General features: G+C 42.1%; 3 protein-coding genes across 3 annotated transcripts in view; all 3 read right to left on the bottom strand.

The window, feature by feature from the left end:
• LOC120903519 (protein sine oculis-like) overlaps nt 1–6511 on the bottom strand; it is a 29094-nt gene extending 22583 nt beyond the window's left edge. Inside the window, exon 1 of the mRNA XM_040313000.1 lies at nt 5570–6511. Coding sequence (XP_040168934.1) covers nt 5570–5905 — 336 coding nt within the window. The 5' untranslated portion in view covers nt 5906–6511. The remainder of the gene's footprint in view (nt 1–5569) is intronic.
• Nucleotides 6512–8116: 1605 nt separating this feature from the next.
• On the bottom strand, nt 8117–16031 carry LOC120902836 (transmembrane protein 198). Its single transcript, XM_040311871.1, has 7 exons — nt 14312–16031; nt 14093–14201; nt 12636–12749; nt 12410–12558; nt 12161–12325; nt 11823–12095; nt 8117–10903 (listed from the first exon to the last, which is right to left on the bottom strand). Exons 1-7 carry the CDS (start codon nt 14435–14437, stop codon nt 10730–10732), a joined length of 1110 nt encoding a protein of 369 aa, XP_040167805.1. The 5' UTR covers nt 14438–16031; the 3' UTR covers nt 8117–10729.
• A 2778-nt stretch (nt 16032–18809) lies between these two features.
• Nucleotides 18810–20895, bottom strand: LOC120903661 (caspase-8). Its single transcript, XM_040313224.1, has 3 exons — nt 20780–20895; nt 19417–20720; nt 18810–19354 (listed from the first exon to the last, which is right to left on the bottom strand). The coding sequence occupies exons 1-3, from the start codon at nt 20834–20836 to the stop codon at nt 19222–19224; spliced, it is 1494 nt and encodes a 497-aa protein (XP_040169158.1). The 5' UTR covers nt 20837–20895; the 3' UTR covers nt 18810–19221.
• Nucleotides 20896–22091: the final 1196 nt, after the last annotated feature.

The raw sequence follows: 22091 nt of genomic DNA, 5'->3' as shown, positions 1-22091 counted from the left end.
AATGACGGGCCCTTGGTAGACGTGGGTCCGGGGGCATACGTCGACCAACTGGCAAATGGTATCGAATTACCGTTCGGTTTCCCCTCGCAAGCGAAGGAAGCCGGCACACTGAATCTGGCCATCGACCAGCGCACACGCAGGTACACACAGCCAAACCCCACAGCCTGGCAGTGTGGTTTTTTCGTAGAGATATACCAGGAACGGCGGGGACACAGAAAGCAAGCGGGACACACCGGAACGCCATCAAAAAGGCTAACGTTGGGTTCGGTGCGGACTGTTTGCTTCTCGATCCATCCAGTTACCGTTATAGGGCTCATTGCCGTTGTTGAAGCGTAGAAGCTGGAATATTTCAGTAACGAATCATTCGAATTTTATCGAGATCATTGCCCAGATATTCTTTATGTTGGAGACTAGAAGAGAACAACGGTAATGATGAATATTAAAGAATCTGAGCATATACTGTAAATGGGACTTTAGGTCCAGCCATATCATCCCAAATGAGACGAAACCAAGTCTACTCAATGATTTTTGCAATCGAACTAGGCTTCTACAGCATAATCCAACAAACAATAGTCATTAGATGCTGCTAACTTCTTCTCACAGGATTTACCACGAGATGGATGGCTCAATTACTGTCCCTTTACTTTATTCCAATTGCTAAATGATATTTCTGTTAAATGATCTACATTTCATCGACTTAAAATAATAAACTTTGATAGAATATAGAAATTAGAGATCTTACTCAACCACTAACCACTTATAAGGATTTTTATAAAGATAATCTCATATTTTTTAATATTCTAAGTGCGTTTGAACTTAAGGATATACACTGTTTACCATAAATTCATAAAGTCTGTAAGATTTTGGTAACTCTTTCATAATCTCAAATTAAATATACTTTTTTTTATTAATCTGGGGTAGTAATGCAATAATTAAGGATATCATTTCGTTCGAGAACTGTTTAAAATTGTTTATTCAAACAATGAAAATAAATGTCGTGCTTTATTTTTCCATGACCCATACCATCACATTAATTTCATCAGTGATCCGTCAAAAGTAAGCTGGTTTATAGACTTTATTTCAATTACTTGAGTAGTTATGGTTTGAACAGATAGTTTAAACGCTTTGGGATAAATATTGCTCAAGTTTCTTTGCTAATACTGTACCGAATAAATCTGTAAATAGCTCCTTGATCACGTTTGTAATATTATCTTAAAAGCTGCAAAGCCTGGTATGAGCTGCAAAATGATATTCAAAGTAAAGTAATTAAGGCAACTTCATCATCTCTCATCTCATCTGCATGATAATGCTCATATTTAACGTTTAATACACTTTCGTCCCATACGCCTAGTTTGCCTAGTTCACTCGATGGTTGTATAAATGTTTGTTTGTACTCAACTCAAAAAGACCCTATCAAATGTATAAAATTCTGCAGATACTTTCGATATTCCCAAGGTTTTTAGATACTTCAAATAACCATTAGGCATATTAGTCAAAAGCCAATCTCATCAGTGCCTAGAATCAAGACTTGGCCAATAACGACCTTTGTTCCTTGTTGTACACCTCATCCTGAAAAGACGAACAAAGTTTGTTTGTAGCCAAGCTGATGGGAAATAAGATTAACGCACCAGTTTTGCTGCAAAATACTCCCATTTACGCACCAGCTAGATTAATTTATTTTCTCTACGCAGAGCTTTAAATAATACACTTGGAAAGAGGTAAGATTAGTCCTAAAACATAGCATTAAGATTAAAGGGTCGTAGGTCATCTTTGAACTGATCCAATGCAATTACTCACTCGTAAGATCAATTTAAATTAAAATTGTTACAATGGCTTGCTGAGCCACCAACCAACCTGCATGATCGCTTCAACACAACCAAATACCTTGTCATTCACAAGAATTATTCACTATCACCTGTAAGCAACCAACATCGATCCTCCTTCTAAATCACCTCCTTGTTAGGCGGTAATTAGTTTTCCCTAATTCCCTTGTTGTGTCCCGTGGATTTGAATGCTGTTCACCAGAACAAAATACACACACAGTTAAGGGAAGCTAAACTAAAACCCCTCCTGCGAGTGCCAGTGACCAAGAATGTGTGTGTTGTCGCTTGTCGAAATTCCTTTCCCTGTCGCCCGGATCGCCAGAATGCACTCCCCATGGAGGTCCAGCGGTGTGCTCGGTTCAGGGCGAGGGCGATTCGGGCGTTTAGGAAGATGGTCGTAAATAAAGCAGCCCTTTCTGGTGGAACATTTAAATGAAGGAGAAAAAAACAAACAAAACACAGGACCAATTTGTTTGCGCACTTTTCTATACATCGATCGAATGTGGCCAACGGGTCTTTTCGTTGGACCGATCGCTGTCGCCTCACCTGTGCGGGATTCCGATCGGCGGCATCATAGCTTGGGATGATCCATTTTTCTCACTTTCTACCCACGAGGACAGAGAGAGAGAAAGAGGGGGAAAAGGAGAGACAAGGAACGTAGGGTCAACGCGTAAGCACACAACCTGACACTAAAACATTGGAGTGGCTACGGATATCAGATTCTTCACGCAAGTGGAAGCGATCGAGCCAGCATGTTTTACGATTATCGTGCGTAACCGGCAAATGTCCAATACACACTCACACACACACACAGCGATGAAGGTGTGGTAAAACAAGAGAAAAAGCCAAAAAAATAAAGGATAAACTACGAGCAAAACAGACGCACAGTCGCGATCATCCGATCGTTGGAAAAGAAAAGATAAACATTCCCAAAAGGAAGAGGTGACGCAACCGCGGGGAAAGGTTAGGCACGGCTGGCGTGTAAATTTATCGTCTTCCCGATTTCTGGCCAGCAGCAGAAGCAGCAGCAGAATAAAACGCTAGAGAGCCAAAAGTCCAAATACTTCTGCTCCTTTCGTATCCTTCTGCTGCACAGTGAAAACGGAAGAAAGATCGAAAAAAAAACGCGCACACATTTCGATAATCTGTTGTGTTTCTGCTCACCTTTTCCACCAGCGTTAAACTGTCCAACGAAACAATTGACGATGGTGTTTACTCTCCCTCCCTTCTTCACAAAAAATGTTAAACTGTGAGCATAATATTCGGTGGTGGTTCGGAGTTTAAAGGTGGGAACATGGAAATTATTGTAACTGTGCGATGCACCTCCAGCATCACCTCCCCACGACCTCTGATCGTTCGATTGCGATCGTTTGATGGCTGATTATTGTGCATCGAGAAGCGATCGTAATGATCCCGGGCTCGTATTTCGGGCGACTGTGTGCGCACTGATGATAAATGGTGCACTCGCGGAAGGAAGGAGCAATAAACAGTGATGTTTAATGGCAAAACAAAACGTGCACGATACGGTGTGCAGATGGTACAAATTAGCGAACTTGACACTTATGAAAGTGTGAAGAATAGATTTCAAAGTGTATTAATTAGCTTTTGTGCTGTTGCAAAATTAAATTGGAAAAATCTAGAATTATGAATTTGTATTTGTGTGATCTCTTTTCAAACAAATTGATCCTCATGACATACGTTTCACAATGTTACAACAAGATTTTTGGCATTGAAAGTCGAGTTAAGAATAGTCTTTATATGCACTTAAATTATCAAAAGATCTTATAGTTCGTATGCACTCATTTTCTTCTTAGGGCACAATTCATCTGCCCTATTACCACTGTTGCAATGTAATTTTATGGATTTAAAGTGCAACTTGCTATGTTGAGCTGGCATCAGTAAATCATCAGCGACGGATTAACATGTGTACAAGCCCTAAGGCAGGTCATGTGTAACTCTTAAACAGTGTCTTTTTTTAGGACCCCATCACAACCTCCCAAACTCGCAACAGCCACTTAGCAATCATGTAATCATGTTGCTTTGTACAATTTGATGAGTAATACGAGTTTATTTTAATGTTTATGGATGTCGGATCTTTGTATATAAAGATCACGCAGAGAAACATCACAGCTCTGCGGATTTAGCAATATAAACAATTATCTTCATTCATAAAAATACTTCAAAAGGATAGAACATTCAACAACTCAAAAGGATAGAACCAATCAAGCCAATCATACCAAGTGTGATTATTTTCATATTCACAAACATGTTGTTTAATCCTTAAACAAGGAACATTCATGAATAGTCAACTAAATGTTAACTCAACACAAATACTCGCTAAAGCTAAAATGACACCAGCAAACCACCAAATCTCTGTAGATGATCTTAGAAGTAAATCTGTAGAAGTAGAAGTCCTTACAGATGATCTTCTACTACTATTTGGCGTAGACGTCCTACGCGGATACGCCGGCCTATACAGGTGTTCGAGACTTTATTCAGTACTATGCAGCCGGATAAGTTAGTATTTGATACGAGAGCACGGTCCATTCTAGATTTGACCCCATAACGGGCATGTTATTGAATCGTTCGAGATGACGACTGTGCCACGGGACCGCCTCTAGATGATAGAGGGTAGATGATCTTTTTATGCTTAAATTCAATATACAAGAACCAAGACTGGCTAATAAATATGACCAGCATAAACTGTGGAATAAAGGATCTTTCTTACAAATCTTGAATGTTTTCAGGTACTTTCCTATTCCGGTTATCTTGAATGAATTTAATTATAAACCCTTTTTGGAGAGCAATTAACAACAAATTTCTTCTTTATAAAACTTATTTTCAACAAACCTTAACTAATAATTCAAGAAATATGAAATTATACATAGTACAGTATAAACAGTCATGTTCTTGCAGCTATAAAATACAATTCCTTGCCTGTAGGGGCAATTTACTTCATTTACTAAGATTTAGGATCGCTAGGGTCTTTGTCGCTGCTTCACTAGAATGAAATTGGCCTATAAATACATTGTAACGTTTCTTAAAGATTATCAAAAACAAAATATTATATTACTAATGTTCAATGTAAGCCTCGAAGGCCTATATACGCCGGCATGTCCTCGTATGACGTTACGCGAAATAGAAGAAGAAGATGTTCAATGATTGTTACAGAATTTCTCATGATTTTTTGGTTGAAATCTATAGTGTTTTGGGTTTGTTTCCGTGATAGCATTCCCACGAAGAATCGAAAATAATTCGGAAAAAATAAGAAGAGCAGCCCTGTTTATACATACTGTTCGATTGTATCTCAAACGTTCCCGATCTCGATCGTTCATTCAGAGGAACAATCATTGTTATGATGAACATAATTTAACATGGTAGTCAATCAATTTCTTCATAGAATTCTCGAAAAACATCCATTCAATGGCTCAACATTTGTTTCCTTTTCAAAATGCTACTCCACAAACTCAGCCTACACTTAACCTACGTTACATTTCTATCGACATGTGTGTGTGTGCCTTTTCACTTCAAGAAACTGCAGACAGCAGTGGCAAAGGCTTCCCCCGTTCCTTCTAATCCGTTTGACACCTTCATCAAAACACAATCACATCACAAAAGGCACAGTTTCCTTTCATTTCAAGGTCGCCCTTTCGGCCCATTTCCGGACATTTCGCACTTTGTTGATGCTTTGGCTGCTGCTTTTGGGATATTTAGCCATGTGAAGCGCATTTTTGTTGCTTTCTTACCTCACAAACGCATGCCACCTGCTCCTGGGTGAAGCCGAAGCTGGGCAGCGACTCGCGATCGGCGGCCGACCCATTCTGCGCAATCAGCTCCAGATCAGCGTCGCTCGGCACGCTGCCTGTGTTGTTGTTGTTGTTATTATTATTCACACTATTGCTATTGTTGTTGTTGTTGTTGTTGTTGTTATTGCTGTTGATACCGAGTGCTCCACCGCCACCCCCAGTACCTCCGTCACCCACTCCACCGCCGCCACCACTTTGCGGACTAAACGTTGGGGGCGTCTGTTTGATGGCCACCGACGATAGCTCGTAGTAATCGGTCGACGGATGCTGCAACATGTTTTCTTTCTCTTTGCACGTGACCCGAGTTGACTTGTGAACTTTTGTTGTTGTTGTTGTTGTAATCTTTTCTAACACAAACTCTCTCACAGAGACACTTTTTTTTAAACTCACTGCACTGTGGTTGGTATCGCTCAGACGATGCACATTTTCATGCTCTTATCACTCTGACTCTGACATCATTTGCCACACACTAATGAAACACTTTTTCTCCCCCGTTTCCACTTTTCTCAAATTATCACAAATTAAACAAAACTGCTCAAAACTGCACTTCAAAGATTGCACTGTATTAATCGCTTGCACGCTTCACCGTTGGTTCTTCATAGGGGAAACACACTTGTGGCACCAATGCTATTCTAGCTTGTTCTGCATTTTCACTCTGCTTTGTTTTGATTATTTTTCTTGTAAATAAATTTTCACACGCTTTTTTTTTTGTTGTGCGTTCGCGATGCAATGCGATGCTCCGATCAAATAGACGCTCGCATAAACTACTCACTGACGATCGCGGTGCGCTCGGCGTGACGGCGTACAATAAACACGTATCGATCGGTCGGGCGGTCGCGGCTGCGGAGAACACGCGCGAGAAACGATGTGTGCTCGCCGCTTGACGATTCAAATTTATTTAACGCACCGAACGCACACCGCAGCGCAGCAGATGAGCGCAAGAGCGGACCGATGCAGTGGAGTGTACACGAGTGTGTCGGGTGTCGAGTGGCAGGACCGTTGCAATCTGCGGTGTGAGGGTTACTTACTACTTCGTGCGATGTTTGCGAATGGTGTTAAAAATTAGTAACATGAAAATTCTCATTTCTTTTGTACGATGGATTATTATTCACAACCATAAACATTAAAAAAGATTTAAAATTGTAAATGTAAATTATATCCATCCAACATGATCTAAATTAGTTTGCTAAAATTATGATTGAATGTTTCAAATAGTTAGAAAAAAATATGTTTATGCTACGAACTTATATTTTCAAAATTCTAAATTACACACATTTTGTTTCTCGTTTACACTCACCTTCAGCGCCAGCGCAAAAGTAACGCTTCAAGCCACGCCCATTTTTTCACATTGAGAGCAATGAAACAGCAACACAAAAACCATCAACAAAACATGTGCAGTTGATAAAAAAGCTGCACATTCTTAAAGCTCTATCTCTCTTTCTTTCTTTCTATATCTTTCTTGCTTTCTCTTTCTGAGACATGGATCAAAGTTGTAGCAGCCTTGTTGTAGTTGTAGAATAAACCATAATTGCAAAGGCCAACCATAATCTTTCTCAACATAGCCACATTTACACGAGTGTACATGTGTATTACACATTGAAAAAGGTCTTATTTAGCAGAACAATAATCAACAATAACCTTTAATTAGGCATTTAATGTATGCAGTTTAACTATAGACTGGCTTCTCCGATGTCTCATTAATTACTGTTTATATTAAAGCTCGCGTTTGGGTTAATAAAGCAATATTCCGATTACTGTAATTTTAGTTTGACACCTCTATTCACAGTGTTTGAGTAATCTTTCAGATCCTAGCAAGTTAATCCGTAATGATGCATGATTTTCTGATATAATCTAACCAATGTTAAACCATATCAGTTTTGTGTGCTTGATATAAGATTGCTTTAAATAAGAGTAGTTCATTCCATCTACTGATTGCATACTATATCAATCAAAATCCACTCATATAAGGATTACAATCAGATTCAGACCCGATTTTCAATGAATATCATCATAAAAAAGACCAAAATGCTGGTAACGTAATTTTTATAAAATAAGTTATTTTTATCCTATTTTTGAAGAATTAGTTCCTGTTTTGTCCATTCATTTACGCTTAGTGCGTTCGTGCGAACGTGCAAAAAAGTGGGCGGAGCCTGTTTATTCCTTCAATTCCTGATAAAAGGATGTTCAGTCAAACGAACAGTAGGGAAATTCATTTGCATTCATCATGGAGGATCATTTATCTACTGTTCTGATCTACATGATCAGAACGAGAAACTTAAAGTTAAAGGTTAAGCGTTTAATTTTCAACCAAACTACTTTAACTTTAATGTTCGTATGTTTGTAAAAGTAACATCGAAAAAATAAATTTAAGGTTATAATACAGTTTATGAAAAAATATAGCAAAATAGAAAAGGAAACATGAGGAATAACTACGACCAACCCATTTTTAAAATAGATATTTAAAAAAAACATCAAAACACACCTTGCTTAATTCCAAAATATGTTGTTTATATATTTGAGCTTCCGTGTTTATAAACCTATACACATCCATTAAGTAGCTAGCTTTCTTTTGCCCTTCATATTGCGCATGGCTAACCTTCCTTCTTCCACATCTACTCTAGCAAATTTCCCGTTTTTACTCATTTCTACTTTTCAAAGCACAACCTCTCTCCACATTCAGCGGAACGTTTATTCCCTTCCAAACAGCACCAATTTTCATTGCACAATCGCTACACACACACACTTTGCAACTGCGTGTGTGTGTGTGTGTGCAATGATATTTCGATAAAATCCCTTCATTTCCCCATCCACACTTTACTTCCAGTTTCATAATTCCATTTTCCACTTGTTTTTTTTCTCCCTCGCTTCACAGTTCTCATTATTGTTTTACAGTTTCATGTATCCACACTCTGTACCACCCTTTTCAGCACGACGATTCTTCCAACGTTCGTTCACTTGCTACAAGTATTTGCTACTCTTTTCGATTCAAATTGTTTGCGTGTTTCGATTTAGTTGAATTTGCACAGTTTCTTTTCTTCTTTAAGATCGATTGTTTTTGCTCTCCTTACAAACGAACAACATTGGCTGGTTTTCTTTCTTTCTTTTTCTCTTTTCTTTTTTTACTTGAATGCAATCGATACTTCTTTTTTTTTTTAATAACGCGTACGAAAACTCCGATTTGCGGTGGTAAAATGACGCAAAAAACTATTTAATAAAAAAAAGACCACGGAAACCGAAAAGGAACAACAGTTAGTCACACTAGATCTGGAACGATATAAATGTAGTTACACTGAACGAATAGCCCTGTTACATACAACTCTGTACACGTTTTGGGTATGCTTTTATCTTGCCTTTCTCTGCCTAGCATGTGCTTTTTTAGTACATTCTGTTTATTCACTTTACCGTTTTACAACTATGGCTTTTATTTGATTAATCGTTTGCGCTCGTATCGTTTACTTGTCATTTGTGTTATCTGCTTTGCATATCTTTCACATTTGCCTTATTTTCCCCTTTGCTGCTTCACTCGCTTTAGTTTACCTAGTCTATGTGTGTTTGCCTAAAGTTTTAAATGAAACAAAAAATACATTTCACTAGCTTCTTCGCTTCTTTCGGGAGGGTAGAACCATTAGACGGTTCCGTTTCCTTATTTTGTGTGTGTGTGTTTTTTTTTTAATTTTGTTTCTTTTTATTCGCATCTTGCCTGTTGTGCCATTGCTTATTTCTTTGCCTCGCCGTTGCTTTCGTTAGAATATTTCAATATTTTTTCCAGCTTTATCCTGTTTTAACTCTGTGGCTTATTAAACGATTAAGTTAGTTCTGTTTTAAATGCATGCCATACACACACACACACATGCTCGTTTTTTCGCATCCTTCCTTTAAGATTTAAGAGCTTTTAAGTTTGTTTTTCTCGCCAATATTTATACTCCTGCTTGTTTGTGATGTTTTTTATATGTTGGATAACCTTTCGTAAGCTTACATTTATATGCTAACCCTTTTCGCGCTCCCTCTTGCATGCATCTTGCTTTGGTTTTACGTTTTAAGTTCTGTATCTTTGCTTCTTAACCCTCTTAAGGTGTATGCTTTTTGTTTTAATCATTTAGTACACTACGTTCAAAATCATGAATTAGATTCAGATCATGCGGAAGATAATCACTGACAAACGTCCATCACCACCACCACCAGCTGGTATAAATGTAAGAGTAAGGTGTATGAGTTTGTTTATTTGTTTTGTTGTAAAATTATTATTATTCACTATAGATTTATATATATATATATTCTCGCATAACGTTTCGTGTAGCTGTGTGTGTCCCTGTCTTTTGCCTCTTTGGATTCTATTGCACATCCTCTCCTTTTACCCTTTCGCGTTCGCTGGTTTTACCTTGCCGTAGCACTCTTCGAGCACCTGTCCCACTATTTCTCCACTTAGTTACGCATTGATCCCGCTTCATTATCTGCACATTTGTCTCATTTTTCTTGCAATTATGCTCCTTCCCGTTTCATCCTTAAACGATAAAGTATTTCACTTATATTCCTTACATTCTTCCAACTACTTTCTGCCTCATTTTCCGGTAACCACTGTTCATCACTGTTTTTTTCTTTTCGTTTGGTTTAATTGTGCATTCGTTCGTCCTTCGTTTTGCAAACACTCACAGCAAACAACCTTAAATCGCTTCTTCCCGGTCCCGGTACGACCCCCTTATCCCTGGCACGAAACACCTAAATGCTAAATGGAACACCATTAAAGTTTGTTTGTTTGCTTTTTTGTTACGATTGTAAAAAAAAAAACTAACTCCCCCACCTCACGCGGGCCCGACCCGATTGGTAAATGCAAAAGCAAAACACCTATATGTATATATTAAACCTATAATTTCCATACACACACACAAAAAGACCCCTTCCTTTCATTTAACGCAAACAGATGATTGAAATTCAGCGCGGCTCGTGGTGGCCGTCGGGTCCGATGGCGAGTGCCATTTCGCGATCGATCTCCTGGGCGATGCTGCGGCTCGAGTACTGGCGGGACAGGCGCTCGCTGCGCCGGTGGCCGACGCCACCCGACCGGCCCCGGTACTACTTGCCCGAGCCGGACGACAGCTTCTGTCAACGCTTCTCGCAGCTCGAGTCCATCTTGTCGAAGTCGGAGTCGGGCAGGTTGGTCAGATGGGTGCGGTCGCTGCGGGCCGTGTTGCGATCGTTCGAGCCGAGCTTCGTCGACACCTCCGACGGTGGGCCCGAGTCGGTGGTGACGTGCTTCTGCAGGGCGGACACAAAGTTCTGCAAAGCAAAAACCGGCAAAAAAAAATGCGTAAAAGCGTCGTATGTTAATGGTTGTTAGCGGTTGATGTGGTCAAAAAGTTGAAGTAAAGCAAAAATTAACAAAAAAAACGACGAGGCAGAAACGTACACATGCCTAACCATTTACAGACACTGCGTCAGGCACTGGATTGTGTGTATATGTGGGAGTATGTGTGTGAAGAGTGGTTCAAAATGCGTAATGGGTGAAATGATGATTTATAGGGTTTTCCAGGAGTTCTCATAGCTGTGGGGCACTTTTTTGACTCTTTCATACGTGAAATGAACTAAATGTAATGGGAATTATACTCTATAGCACCCTTGTTTGACAATTCCAATAAGAATTTCCAAGGGGCCTCTCCAACAAGGATGCCATAGAGTCCAATTTCCAAACTTTAAAGTTCACTTCTAATAGGAAAGAGTCTAGAATGTGTCCGACAACTATGAGAACCCCTGGAAAACCCTGTAAGACAATATTTTCATGTTTGAAAACTTTTCACCTAAAAATGCCAAAAATAGTTAAATGTATTCAATTTTCCACTTAATTTTATAACCCATTTTCCGCACGCATTTCATATCCATCACTGTATGCCGGCTAACCTACTACATGTGCTGGTTCCCTGGTTCATAAAAGCATAAGGACGAGCAGCGTGTTACGCAGTGTTGTGGGGCAAAGCAGTAAAAGCATGCACACAAACCGCCACCATTACCTGCAGCAGCACTAGATGGTCGGGGTTTTTAATGCTTTTTTTCTGGCTTTCAATGCTAACACTCCACCCTCTCAACGTGCTTTTTAGAAACCGGCTTATCTAAGAATCTAAGGAAAACGGAAACTTTTGCACATAAATAAACCTGAACCGTACGCGGGTTGGTTTGTTTTCCGGCCCCCCTCCCCACTCACCTGCGAAATAATATCGCCCCGGGCGGTGCGAACCTGATACAGATAGCGATACTTGCGCTGGCGGGCCTCCTCCCGCGTTTCGCGCGATCGCGACCCCGATCGGCCCTTGTAGTGTCGCCTTCGGCGATGGTGCAGCTGACGCCGGTGGTCGATCTTCCAGGCGGTCACGAAGCACTGCACCAGCACGCCGAGCACGGACGAGATGGGCCAGCAGCAGAGGATCACGCCGCCCCAGCACGGCGGTGGCGTTGGGTCAGGCTTCATGTTGAAGATCTAGAAGCGGAAGAGGCATTATAGACGCGGAAACCTCTGAGACCTTAGGGGAAGTTGGCCTTTACCCAGTCCAGTGTGTTCAGTCCGTGCATGAAGAAATCGATCGAGCACAGTATCATGGCCGATCCGATAATGCTGGAAGCGATGATGGACGTAAACTTCGGGCAGAACAGTGCGCAGATCGCACAAATGATAGCTCCACCAACGACCGATACGAACAGTTCGTTCTCCTGCAAGTGAGTGATCAGTGGTAAGGATCGATAGGACTACGGGGACAGTGAGAGTGTGTGTAAAGCGCGCCTCCAAATACTTACACCAAATATGTAATGAGGTAACGTGGCTATGCAGGCGGCAATCGTTGCGCCGGCCACTAGTGCACCGGCGGAGGCTCCTATCAGGGTGGATGAGATGGGATGGGTCGAGCCGAGCACTGCACCGAACAGTCCGGCCACTACGGCCAGTGCTAGTGAAGAGAGAAGAAACAATGTTAGCATCCCGTGTAGACGGTTCTATAAACTATAAGCAGTTCTATAAACTAACCTGGGGCAGCCAGGTTTCCAAACCCGGTGATGTTCTTATTCTGCAACAGCACAATACATCCGGCACCGGCTGCCAACCCGGTGAGGAATCCTATCGCCCGGAGACATCGATATCCTAGGGAAGAGAGTTACAATATTAGTACCACATCAAATTGAATTTAAGATTGAAGGGTGCAAGGTTGAATCCCCAGCTATGACTGTTAGAATGAACAAGAACTGGTCGATTAGTTTGAGATTCTTTTCAGTTCAATTCAAGTGGTGGAACTGCGATAGCTGTAAGCAGTAAAAATCGCTTAACTGCCACAGGCAAGTTTTTGGCAAACTTTCCGTCGATTGGACGAACTAGTAAACGATTGGATGAGTGGTTGCAAACTTGCAATTGTTAAACTAAGGCCAAAAGAGTCTAATTTTATTTTTTTAATACTCGTAGTTCCTCTTCAAGAGTCAAAATCAATAATCTTTGAGATTCTTTCTACGGACAGATTGAATTTCAAACGAGTGAATCACAAGATTGTCCAGTGAGTAATTGAGATGAATTTCAAAAGAGTGGATCAATAGGAATTTAAGTAATAAAAGGATTTATGTATTTCACTGTTTTTTTTATATACACCTTTAAACAGTAAATTCAAGATACAATTCACTAAAGCCTTTCTTCTAGTCTGATTTCTCTAATCCGATCTAGTCGGATTTTGAGTGATCCATATTGAAAATTCCTATTAGATTCCATATGAGCCTGTCCTAAAGGGAAATATTTACAGGGTTTTTGAGGGGTTCTCATGGTTGTCAGAGAATTCCTTGACTCTTTCTTACGGGAAGTGAACTTCACATGATACGCTTTACGGGGCTCTACGGCACCCTTTTTGGACAAGCTCCTTGACTATTCTTATTGGATTTTTCCAACAAGAGCGATTGTTGCACAATGCCGTTCATATATGAAAATTGACTTGGAAAACCGAGTAAATTTACTTCCCGGAAGAAAAGGTCAAGAAAGCCAATGAATCTAGCAGTTTCCAGACAGTAATTCCCAGGATTGTCCTGCTTCCAGAGTGTCTAGCTTGATCCCAAGCTAATAATAATGTCAAAGTTTGATAAAGCCACAAAAAGGAATCGAAAAGCATTTTCCACCCTAGCTAACAAACCCTGTAAGTGGCCTCTCATAATCCTTATCATGCACTTCGTTTCGTTCTGCACAAGCAGGCATTTGCAAAACGCTTTGAAACGACGAAGCAGTCACCTGGGGGCTAATAACACGCAAACGTCACTACTGCTTCAACCTTCTCTCAAGGACGCTCGTAAAATGTGGAACAACACACCGTGTCACATCCTCACAGTCCGGATGATAAACGCTTGCGGGCGGGAAAATCACACAGCCCAGCAGCACACAAAAACAACGTGAAAAAAAAAAAATGAGATCGAGGTCAAGTGGGAAGACGACATACGCTCGCTGCATATCCTTACCGAGCAGGGTGTAAACAATCCCGAACACTGCAATCGTCGTCCACAGCAGCACGGAAACGGTCGACGTGGTGGAGGTGGTCGTGGTGCAGAGCGGATTTTCCATCGCATTCTGTGTGTTTGTGTTGGAGAGGTTTATGCAAGGAAAAACAGAATGACTTAAAATAATGCACTGCTAGGACACAATGCTGCCAAAGCAGTGCAAAAACAAACCACACTTGCCTGAATAAGAAACGGCCACACGATGGACTGTTCGTACTTAGCGTCGGAGGCGGCAACACCGCCGAGCGAGTGGTTCTCGCTTCTCGCGTGCTGCTCCAGCACAACATCCTCGTGACGGTAATGCATCTTTGCTGGCCTTGTTGCGCTGCTGGCCTAGTAGTTGCCTTTGCACAGATCCTTCGTGACGCCTGTGCCTGCCTGTGCGTGGAAGAACGCTACCCGCTATACCTACTGTTTGCACTTCACTCGGTTTGTGTTGCTTCTACCGTGTCATACTGTCTACTGCGGCTGGAAGAGGGCTCTTTAATTCGTCTGCTTTGGATGCACACTGCAGCTTCCCATTATGCAGCACTAATGGGGCGCACACGCACACGACGAACGGACGGACATGTCCAAACAAAGGATGCCATGGAGAAGATGCTTCTTTGTCGAGTTGTCAATAAAACTGCACCATGAGAGGGGGGACACACACTCGCACACACAGAGAGGAATAGGGAAGCACAAATGTTGGGTGAGTTTGTTTTAATTTCTTTCTCAATTTACGTTACTTCACAAGCAAACTCGCCTACCAAATGACGTACATAACGCACGCACACACACACACACATTTATTTCCCACACTTAAAAGGGAAACACACAGCACAGCCTGAAGGAGTACTTTCGACACGCGCGCGCGACACACAGAGCTAATGTTTATTTTGACGGGAGCGTCGTGCTGTGTGCCCCGTCACTCTTTTCGGCGCGCGTTTTTTTTCCTTCTTTCTCTCTGTCCCCTTCAAACCTCGCCTGTCGTCGACGTGTGTTTGTGTTTTGGGTGTTTCCACACGCGTCGTCGAATATCCTGACAGCTCGCCGTCGTCGAAAATATCGATCAACAAAAGGTGTATCCCACCGTGGTTGATCGATTCTGCTGCCCCACTTTGGGTGTCGCAAACGTCAAGTGACTGTCGCGACTCGCTGCTTTGCACAAATACACACACACACGCACACAAGGGGACGGGAGGAAAAGGATACTGCAGCGTATTTTCCAATGACACCACGCAATCACGCAAATTTAAGTGAATTTTCCCTACCTTTCCAGGATATGCGTGTTGTGAGGGAGATGGTTCTTCCTAAACCACGTGGGCAGAATTCGCCTGAACTTGGCTCGATTTTGCACGGGTTACTACGTTTCTTGGATTGGGTTTTAATGGGAGGGGGGTTTGCATTTCTTTTGAGCCTGCCCCACCTTCCACTTCATGCTACTCCCGCCTGCACCTGGGACGGATCACGCGCTACGGCTGGGTCTAAGTAATGATTTTGGAAGCACAAAACGAACGAACACCATTTACACGACAAGGACGAACTCACGGTTAACACTAGCACCCGATTGCACTAGAAAATGCAATCCCCACACAGCGATTGTGCTTCGTCGACTGTAACCTGTCCCCGAGCCTGTGTGCTTCATACGCTCTGCTCGGATGCATCCTTTGCCACTGTCCACCTTTGCATCACAATTCACAATTTGCACGGGGTCACGGGATATAAGGAACGGAACGGTATTGCTGGAAGCTTCTGCTCTACTGTGCTACTGGCGGGTGCGGACCCATTTTTACTACGAACTCTGGGTGGTGTGGTGACGGTATCGCCCAGGCTAGTTGGCAATATGGGTGGGGAATTTATGGACGACGGACGCACTGTCAACGAACCCGTCGCGTTTTCGTCTGACGAGCCTTCTCCACACACACAGTCACAGACACACACCCACGGCGAGCGGGTTATCCTGGTTTGTTGGTCGATTTATTTGGCTGGTGGCGCGTTTCATCGACACATCGTCCTTGCTACGTACGTCGATTTCGATGGGGGCGCATGGTTTCAGGAAGAAATGTGAGATGACCGTTACAAAAATCCGTTGGGCGGTAGTAAAATTATCTTTTTTAGACTTTTGTTGAATCCTGAGTTTATTGTTTTGTTAGAAATAAATAAATTGCTTGGTTTTTATACATCAACAAAAAAACAAAATCAAGGAAGGTTAAATCCGGAGGAGGGGAACTAGCTGGATATTTCAGCATTAACATCGGCTTTTATACTTCAGACTTCCTGGCTACTTGGATCAGGCCGTACTTATACGCTGAATGCCTATGCGAAATATGTATATCAAAAATTTGTTGCCGGGAACGGTTCTTTGGCAAATATAACCCTGAACCGGGACAGGTTTGCGATCCGCTCTATGTCTAATTCAAATACAGGAACAGTTTTTGCACTAGAATAACAAAATATCATGACCTAAATGAACTTGAGACCGGTATGGATTGGGATCTCTTCTAGAATCAATATTCAGCTTCAGGAGCAGTTCAGGACATGTATGGTTTGGGAACCAGTTCTAGGGTCGGTATGAGGCCAGTATCAGTTCCTCGATCAGTATAGATTTAGGGTCTGTTCCAGGACTGATTGGAATTTAGTATCAGTTTCAGAGCGGTTATGGGTTTAGTATCAGTGCCTCGATCGGTATGGATTCAAGGTCTGCTACAGGATCGGTATGGGTTCTGCAGTAGATCTAAACTGTATAAGCTCAGGACTTTTGGAGTAGATGTGGATTGCGGATTAGTTCTAGAACCGATATGGATTTAAACTTATATTCACTTCCAGTATTGATTCAGCTTCAGTTTATTTTGATGTATTCCCTATGATTGTATTGTATATACTAGGAATTCATTTAAAAAAATCTTTTCCTGTCCTCTGGAGTTGGTCTGCGGCTCTCCTATGTAGCAGAAGTCTACCAAGGGATTGAGCAGGCGGCAGAGAGCCTCGGATTGCAGATAAACGAGGCAAAGACCAAACTGATGCTGGCAACATCAGCGGACCTACCAATAAATAATCCGAATCTACGTAGGCGTGATGTACAGATAGGTGAACGTACTTTTGAAGTCGTCCCAGAATTCACCTATCTGGGGTCAAAGGTCAGCAACGACAACAGTATGGAAGCTGAGTTGCGCGCAAGGATGCTGGCTGCCAACCGGTCATTCTACAGCCTGAAAAAGCAGTTCACCTCAAAGAACCTGTCGCGACGGACGAAGCTGGGACTGTATAGTACCTATATAGTACCAGTGCTCACATACGCCTCTGAGACATGGACACTGTCCAAATCTGACGAAACCCTCTTAGCCGCGTTCGAGAGGAAGATGCTCAGAAGGATACTTGGCCCCGTATGTGTGGAAGGACAATGGAGGAGCCGCTATAATGACGAGCTATACGAGATGTACGGCGACCTCACTGTCGTACAGCGTATAAAGCTCGCCAGGCTCCGGTGGGCTGGACATGTTATACGCATGGAAACGGACGACCCAGCCCGTAAAGGCTTTTTTAAGCCGTCCACAGGGACAGAGGAGGCGTGGTAGGCAAGATGGCGTGGAGGCGTCGGTCATTAAGGTCGGGATAACGGACTGGCAGACGAAGGCGCGAGACCGTGAGCGGTTTCGGACACTCCTGAGGCAGGCCAAGACCGCAAAGCGGTTGTAGCGCCGGATAAGTAAGTAAGAAAGTCCTCTGGAGTTACAGGGTTTCACACTTTATCTCAAGACCGCGGGACACCTTCCCGAATCTTTCTTAGCCAATGCCAAGACTGCGGTATGATGCTTGAAAACGTTGATGATACCTGAATTCATCGGATGAAATGCTGAATCTGCGGCACATTTCTCGAAACACACTGGTCCGCGCCGAGGACATGCGGTCGAATATTTTATTACACAGATAACCTTTGTGTACATCAGTGTACTGAAAACAGTGAATTATTTTTTTCGTGCTTTTACCAGAAAAGATTATTTAAACAGTTCAAACTACTTTCGTAACACTTGTAAATATTTTAATTGAACAAATATGCATTCACTCATTTTATTAAATAGCCTTTTTTTTGCTAAAAAAAACGAAAAGGATAATTGAGTGTTTCTAATAGACTGGTGTACACAAAGGTTATCCGTGTAAAAAAATATTCGACCGCATGTCCTCGGCGCGGACCAGTGTGTTTCGAGAAATGTGCCGCAGATTCAGCATTGCATCCGATGAATTCAGGTATCATCAACGTTTTCAGGTATCATCAACGATTTCAAGCATCATACCGCAATCTTGGCTTTGGCTAAGACAGATTCGGGAAGGGGTCCCGCGGTCTTGAGATAAAGTGTGAAACCCTGTATTATATCTGCACGAATTTTGAGTAGCCCTGTAACCGGGTCAAATGAACTGGTCCGTACAAAATCAAAAAACAAGATGGAAATTTGTTAGTTAAAACGATAAAATGATATAAGATAACAAGTAAATTACAACATTAAACACATTTTCAAATAAATAACATTATTAAGGTTATACTTATTTAAAAAAAAGTAAAAGCAGACAAGATAACAAATCTATCAATACAAAAAAATGACAAAACATTCTTCCACTTGTTTTCTTAAACGATTTTATTCCATTTTCTATCAAGTGGACCATTTTCTCATAAACTACTCGCATACACCATTATTAAAAATATAATAATGTTACTGTGAGGTTTTATTTTAGCTAATATGTGATTCCTAATCTGCATATTGTATAGTTTAATCACATTTGTATGTGTGAAGCGTATTTTGCAGAAAATATTGTATCACTATCAATGTACTAGTATCAAATACGGCCTGACCGTTCATCTCTCATCAATATTATTCTAAAATTACAACAATAAAAGATTTCATTTTCAAACAAGGAATGATAAAACTGTGCTTTTAGCTTGAAGGACATTTTTCAGCTATTTCAACGCGGTCTTTAAGGCTTGGTACTACGTAAAAGGATTGTCAGTCCTTGGCTACGGGCAGCCGCTCTGAATGGAAACTGAACCACGGTCCTGTCTTTTAGGAACATTACGACACCTGGTCGTGTTCAATCCCCATATTAAACCGTTTGACTCACTCCAGACGGTGAAAGTAAAGCTTTTTGCTCAGTGTGCTCTGTACGATTGGTACCATACATTCGTTACCGTAGCCCCGCTTGCTTGCGACATCGTTTATCACAGCTGTCAGTATGTCCATAATATGTTCGCTGTAATTATAGCATCGATTTAGAATACATTTTGCCATACCTAAAGCTAGCGTTTTTTTTACCTTCGGTACAGTTGACGCAACTTAGCGCACAGTTCCTGTATAAACCAGGACCCCTTCTCAATGTGCCGTATCGAGGCGAAGCCGGGCACCGTCGACCAGGCAACGAGAAAATCCATAAACACCGATGCCGTCTTTTCCGACCCTTCCAGCCCGTCGTGCTCGTAGATCGGTACCGGTACAGCCGACTGTAGGTCCGCCCCTTGGCAGGCCTGCACGATCAGCAGCTTCGGTTTGCCGGTGAGCCGTTCGCTAGCCATGAGCTGCTGGATCGCGCGCACCTCCACCGGAATGCTGTTCGCGCCGAACACTTTGCCCTCCTGGCCGTGGGAAAGCAGACACACAACCAGCGAACAGTGTATCGGTTGCGTGCGCTGAACTGCATGCTGCACCGCCTGCAGTATCTGATGGTGGGTAATGTTTTCTTCCACCAGCAGATCGTACCCAAAGTCGGTAAAAAGCCGCTCCAGCGCGCACTTGTCTACCTCGGTACCTTTGCGATCTTTCAGCGGTCGTGCGGGTACCAGCTCGACAAGCTCCGGGTTGGTTTCACGATAGAAGGTGAACTGATTGATCAGCAGCACAATGCCTGCGCGGGCAGGATGAAACGTGTACGATTCGAGCGATGACGCTGCTGGCTGTACCACTGGTGGTAATGGTATGTTCGAACGAGCATGTGTGTTGAGCGAATCATCAACCTTTGGAATGTTTTTGGCAGTTGCATCGGATTGTTCGCGATTCGGTTGCGATACGTTTCGATTATAATGGGATGCGATACTCTTGAGGAAATCACTTTCATCGTACAGCTCTGCCGCTTTGCATGCGGCCGTTAGCATTAAAACATTACTCTCCACACCGGACTGTTTCAAACCCAACTCAATGTTTCCGTTGATGAGAAGTTGCAGTAGAATGATTTCCATGCATTCGTGCTTCAGTGGGGCAAAAGTAGTCGATTGCTGCAGCTGGATCACCAATTTTTGCGCATTTTCATCGCTCAAACGCTCACAAAAGTGATACAGCCCTTTCAGCATCGGATGCACGTGAAGTGCAATCTCAGCCGTTTGTGGGAAATATTTGGCCCGAAGCTCAGCGTCATCGAACCCAGCTTGAAGCAGCAGCAGATTTTGCTCCATTATGGTCAGCGCTTCTAGCAGTTCGTTCTCCCAACTTTCCGCCTGTGGCACGTGATTCATCCAATCGACCAAGAAGTTTGTTTCCTCGCCTTCCGGTGCACGTCCAGCGACGGTGAGAATTTGCAGCGCATATTGCGGGTTGCGCTGTCCGTAGAGAAGAAATATCACCGACGCCTGCGAAGAGTGTGAAAGGATTAGAGACATCTGCAAGCGAGACGATGTAAATTACGCACTTTTTCCTCGAAGGAAAGAGAATTTTCAATGAAATTAACATCTTCCTGCGAAAGCATTTCTCGTGGGGGATTTTTTTGTTTGTTTACATTTTGATAGCTGCTGAAATGTCAACTAATCCCTTTACCCTCAAGGTGTATACACATTTATGGATGCAGATGGGAATGTGAACAATTTTTCGCTGTAGAAAAATTTCAAAATTAATGAAAAGTTAATGATAATTTTAGCTTTTCTTTATACTACATTCTACTTTAAGATTATCTCATACCACACCAATTATCTGATTGCTAAAATTGTAGTTACTGTTCAGAAAAATGCTTTGCATTATTTGCTTGACTATAATTAAGCATTGAAAATTTTCTTGATGTTTGTTAATTTTATTTTGAAGTACCCAGGCGGCAAATTCGTTAGGCTTGATGACATCGAAATGCCTTAACAAATAAGAGTTGACGGTACAAACTTTTTCTTCAGAACTGCGGAGTTTTTTTTTTAAAGATTATATTCTTGTTTGAGCCGGTCTCGTAGTATACTTAACAACATGCCCGTCATGGGTTCAATCCCCAAATAGACCGCGCCGTCATACGTAGGCCTGACTATCCTGCTATGGGGGGAAATCAATTAGTCACTGAAAGCCAAGCCCACAAGTGGGTACAGGCAGGCCTTGACCGACATTGGTTGTTGAGCCAAAGAAGAAGAAGAAGATTCTTGCTATGAGCTTTTCAGCGCCAAAGATTATGCAGACCCGTGTTTACACATGCCAATCGCAAGTAGTGAAACCATCGTACTTCTGTCAAACTTGTATGGCGTTGAGGATACAATGGAGTTTGTGAAATTGTTATTATTGGCAAATGTTTTGCCTGGGCTTCTGTAATCTATATGTTTTTTAAAGAGAGTGTTTGAAATTTGCCCTAAATTTTAGAGTTTTTTAACAATGTGTCTTGATAACTTTTTTTCAAATATCCTTCTCAACACAAATTGTCATCTTTGTATGAAAGGTTTTCTGATAAATGGCTTCTCACTGTAGTTCAGATTCAGTTTCAGATCAGTTAATTTTCGGAGCAGGATTTTTAGATGCATTTAAAAATAGGGCTCAGCAGAACTATTCTGTAAAGAGTAGTTGCGCTAAGAACAAAATTAATAAGCCGTTTTGCAGTACCAGGTGTCAGGTCTGTTGGGCAAAACGAGAATACAACTTGGCATTTTCTCAGGCTGGCTGTCCTCGTGAGATACTCCACACAACTTTGAAATATACTTGACCCAGGCTCAAATTGTTTCTTTACTCAATGATAAGCTCACGAGAAACCGATTACCAAC

This window comes from Anopheles arabiensis, chromosome 3 (assembly GCF_016920715.1).
Source record: "Anopheles arabiensis isolate DONGOLA chromosome 3, AaraD3, whole genome shotgun sequence".
NCBI lineage: Eukaryota > Metazoa > Arthropoda > Insecta > Diptera > Culicidae > Anopheles > Anopheles arabiensis.
The sequence above is the reverse complement of the archived record's forward strand: the minus strand, read 5'-3'. Positions and strand labels throughout refer to the sequence as shown.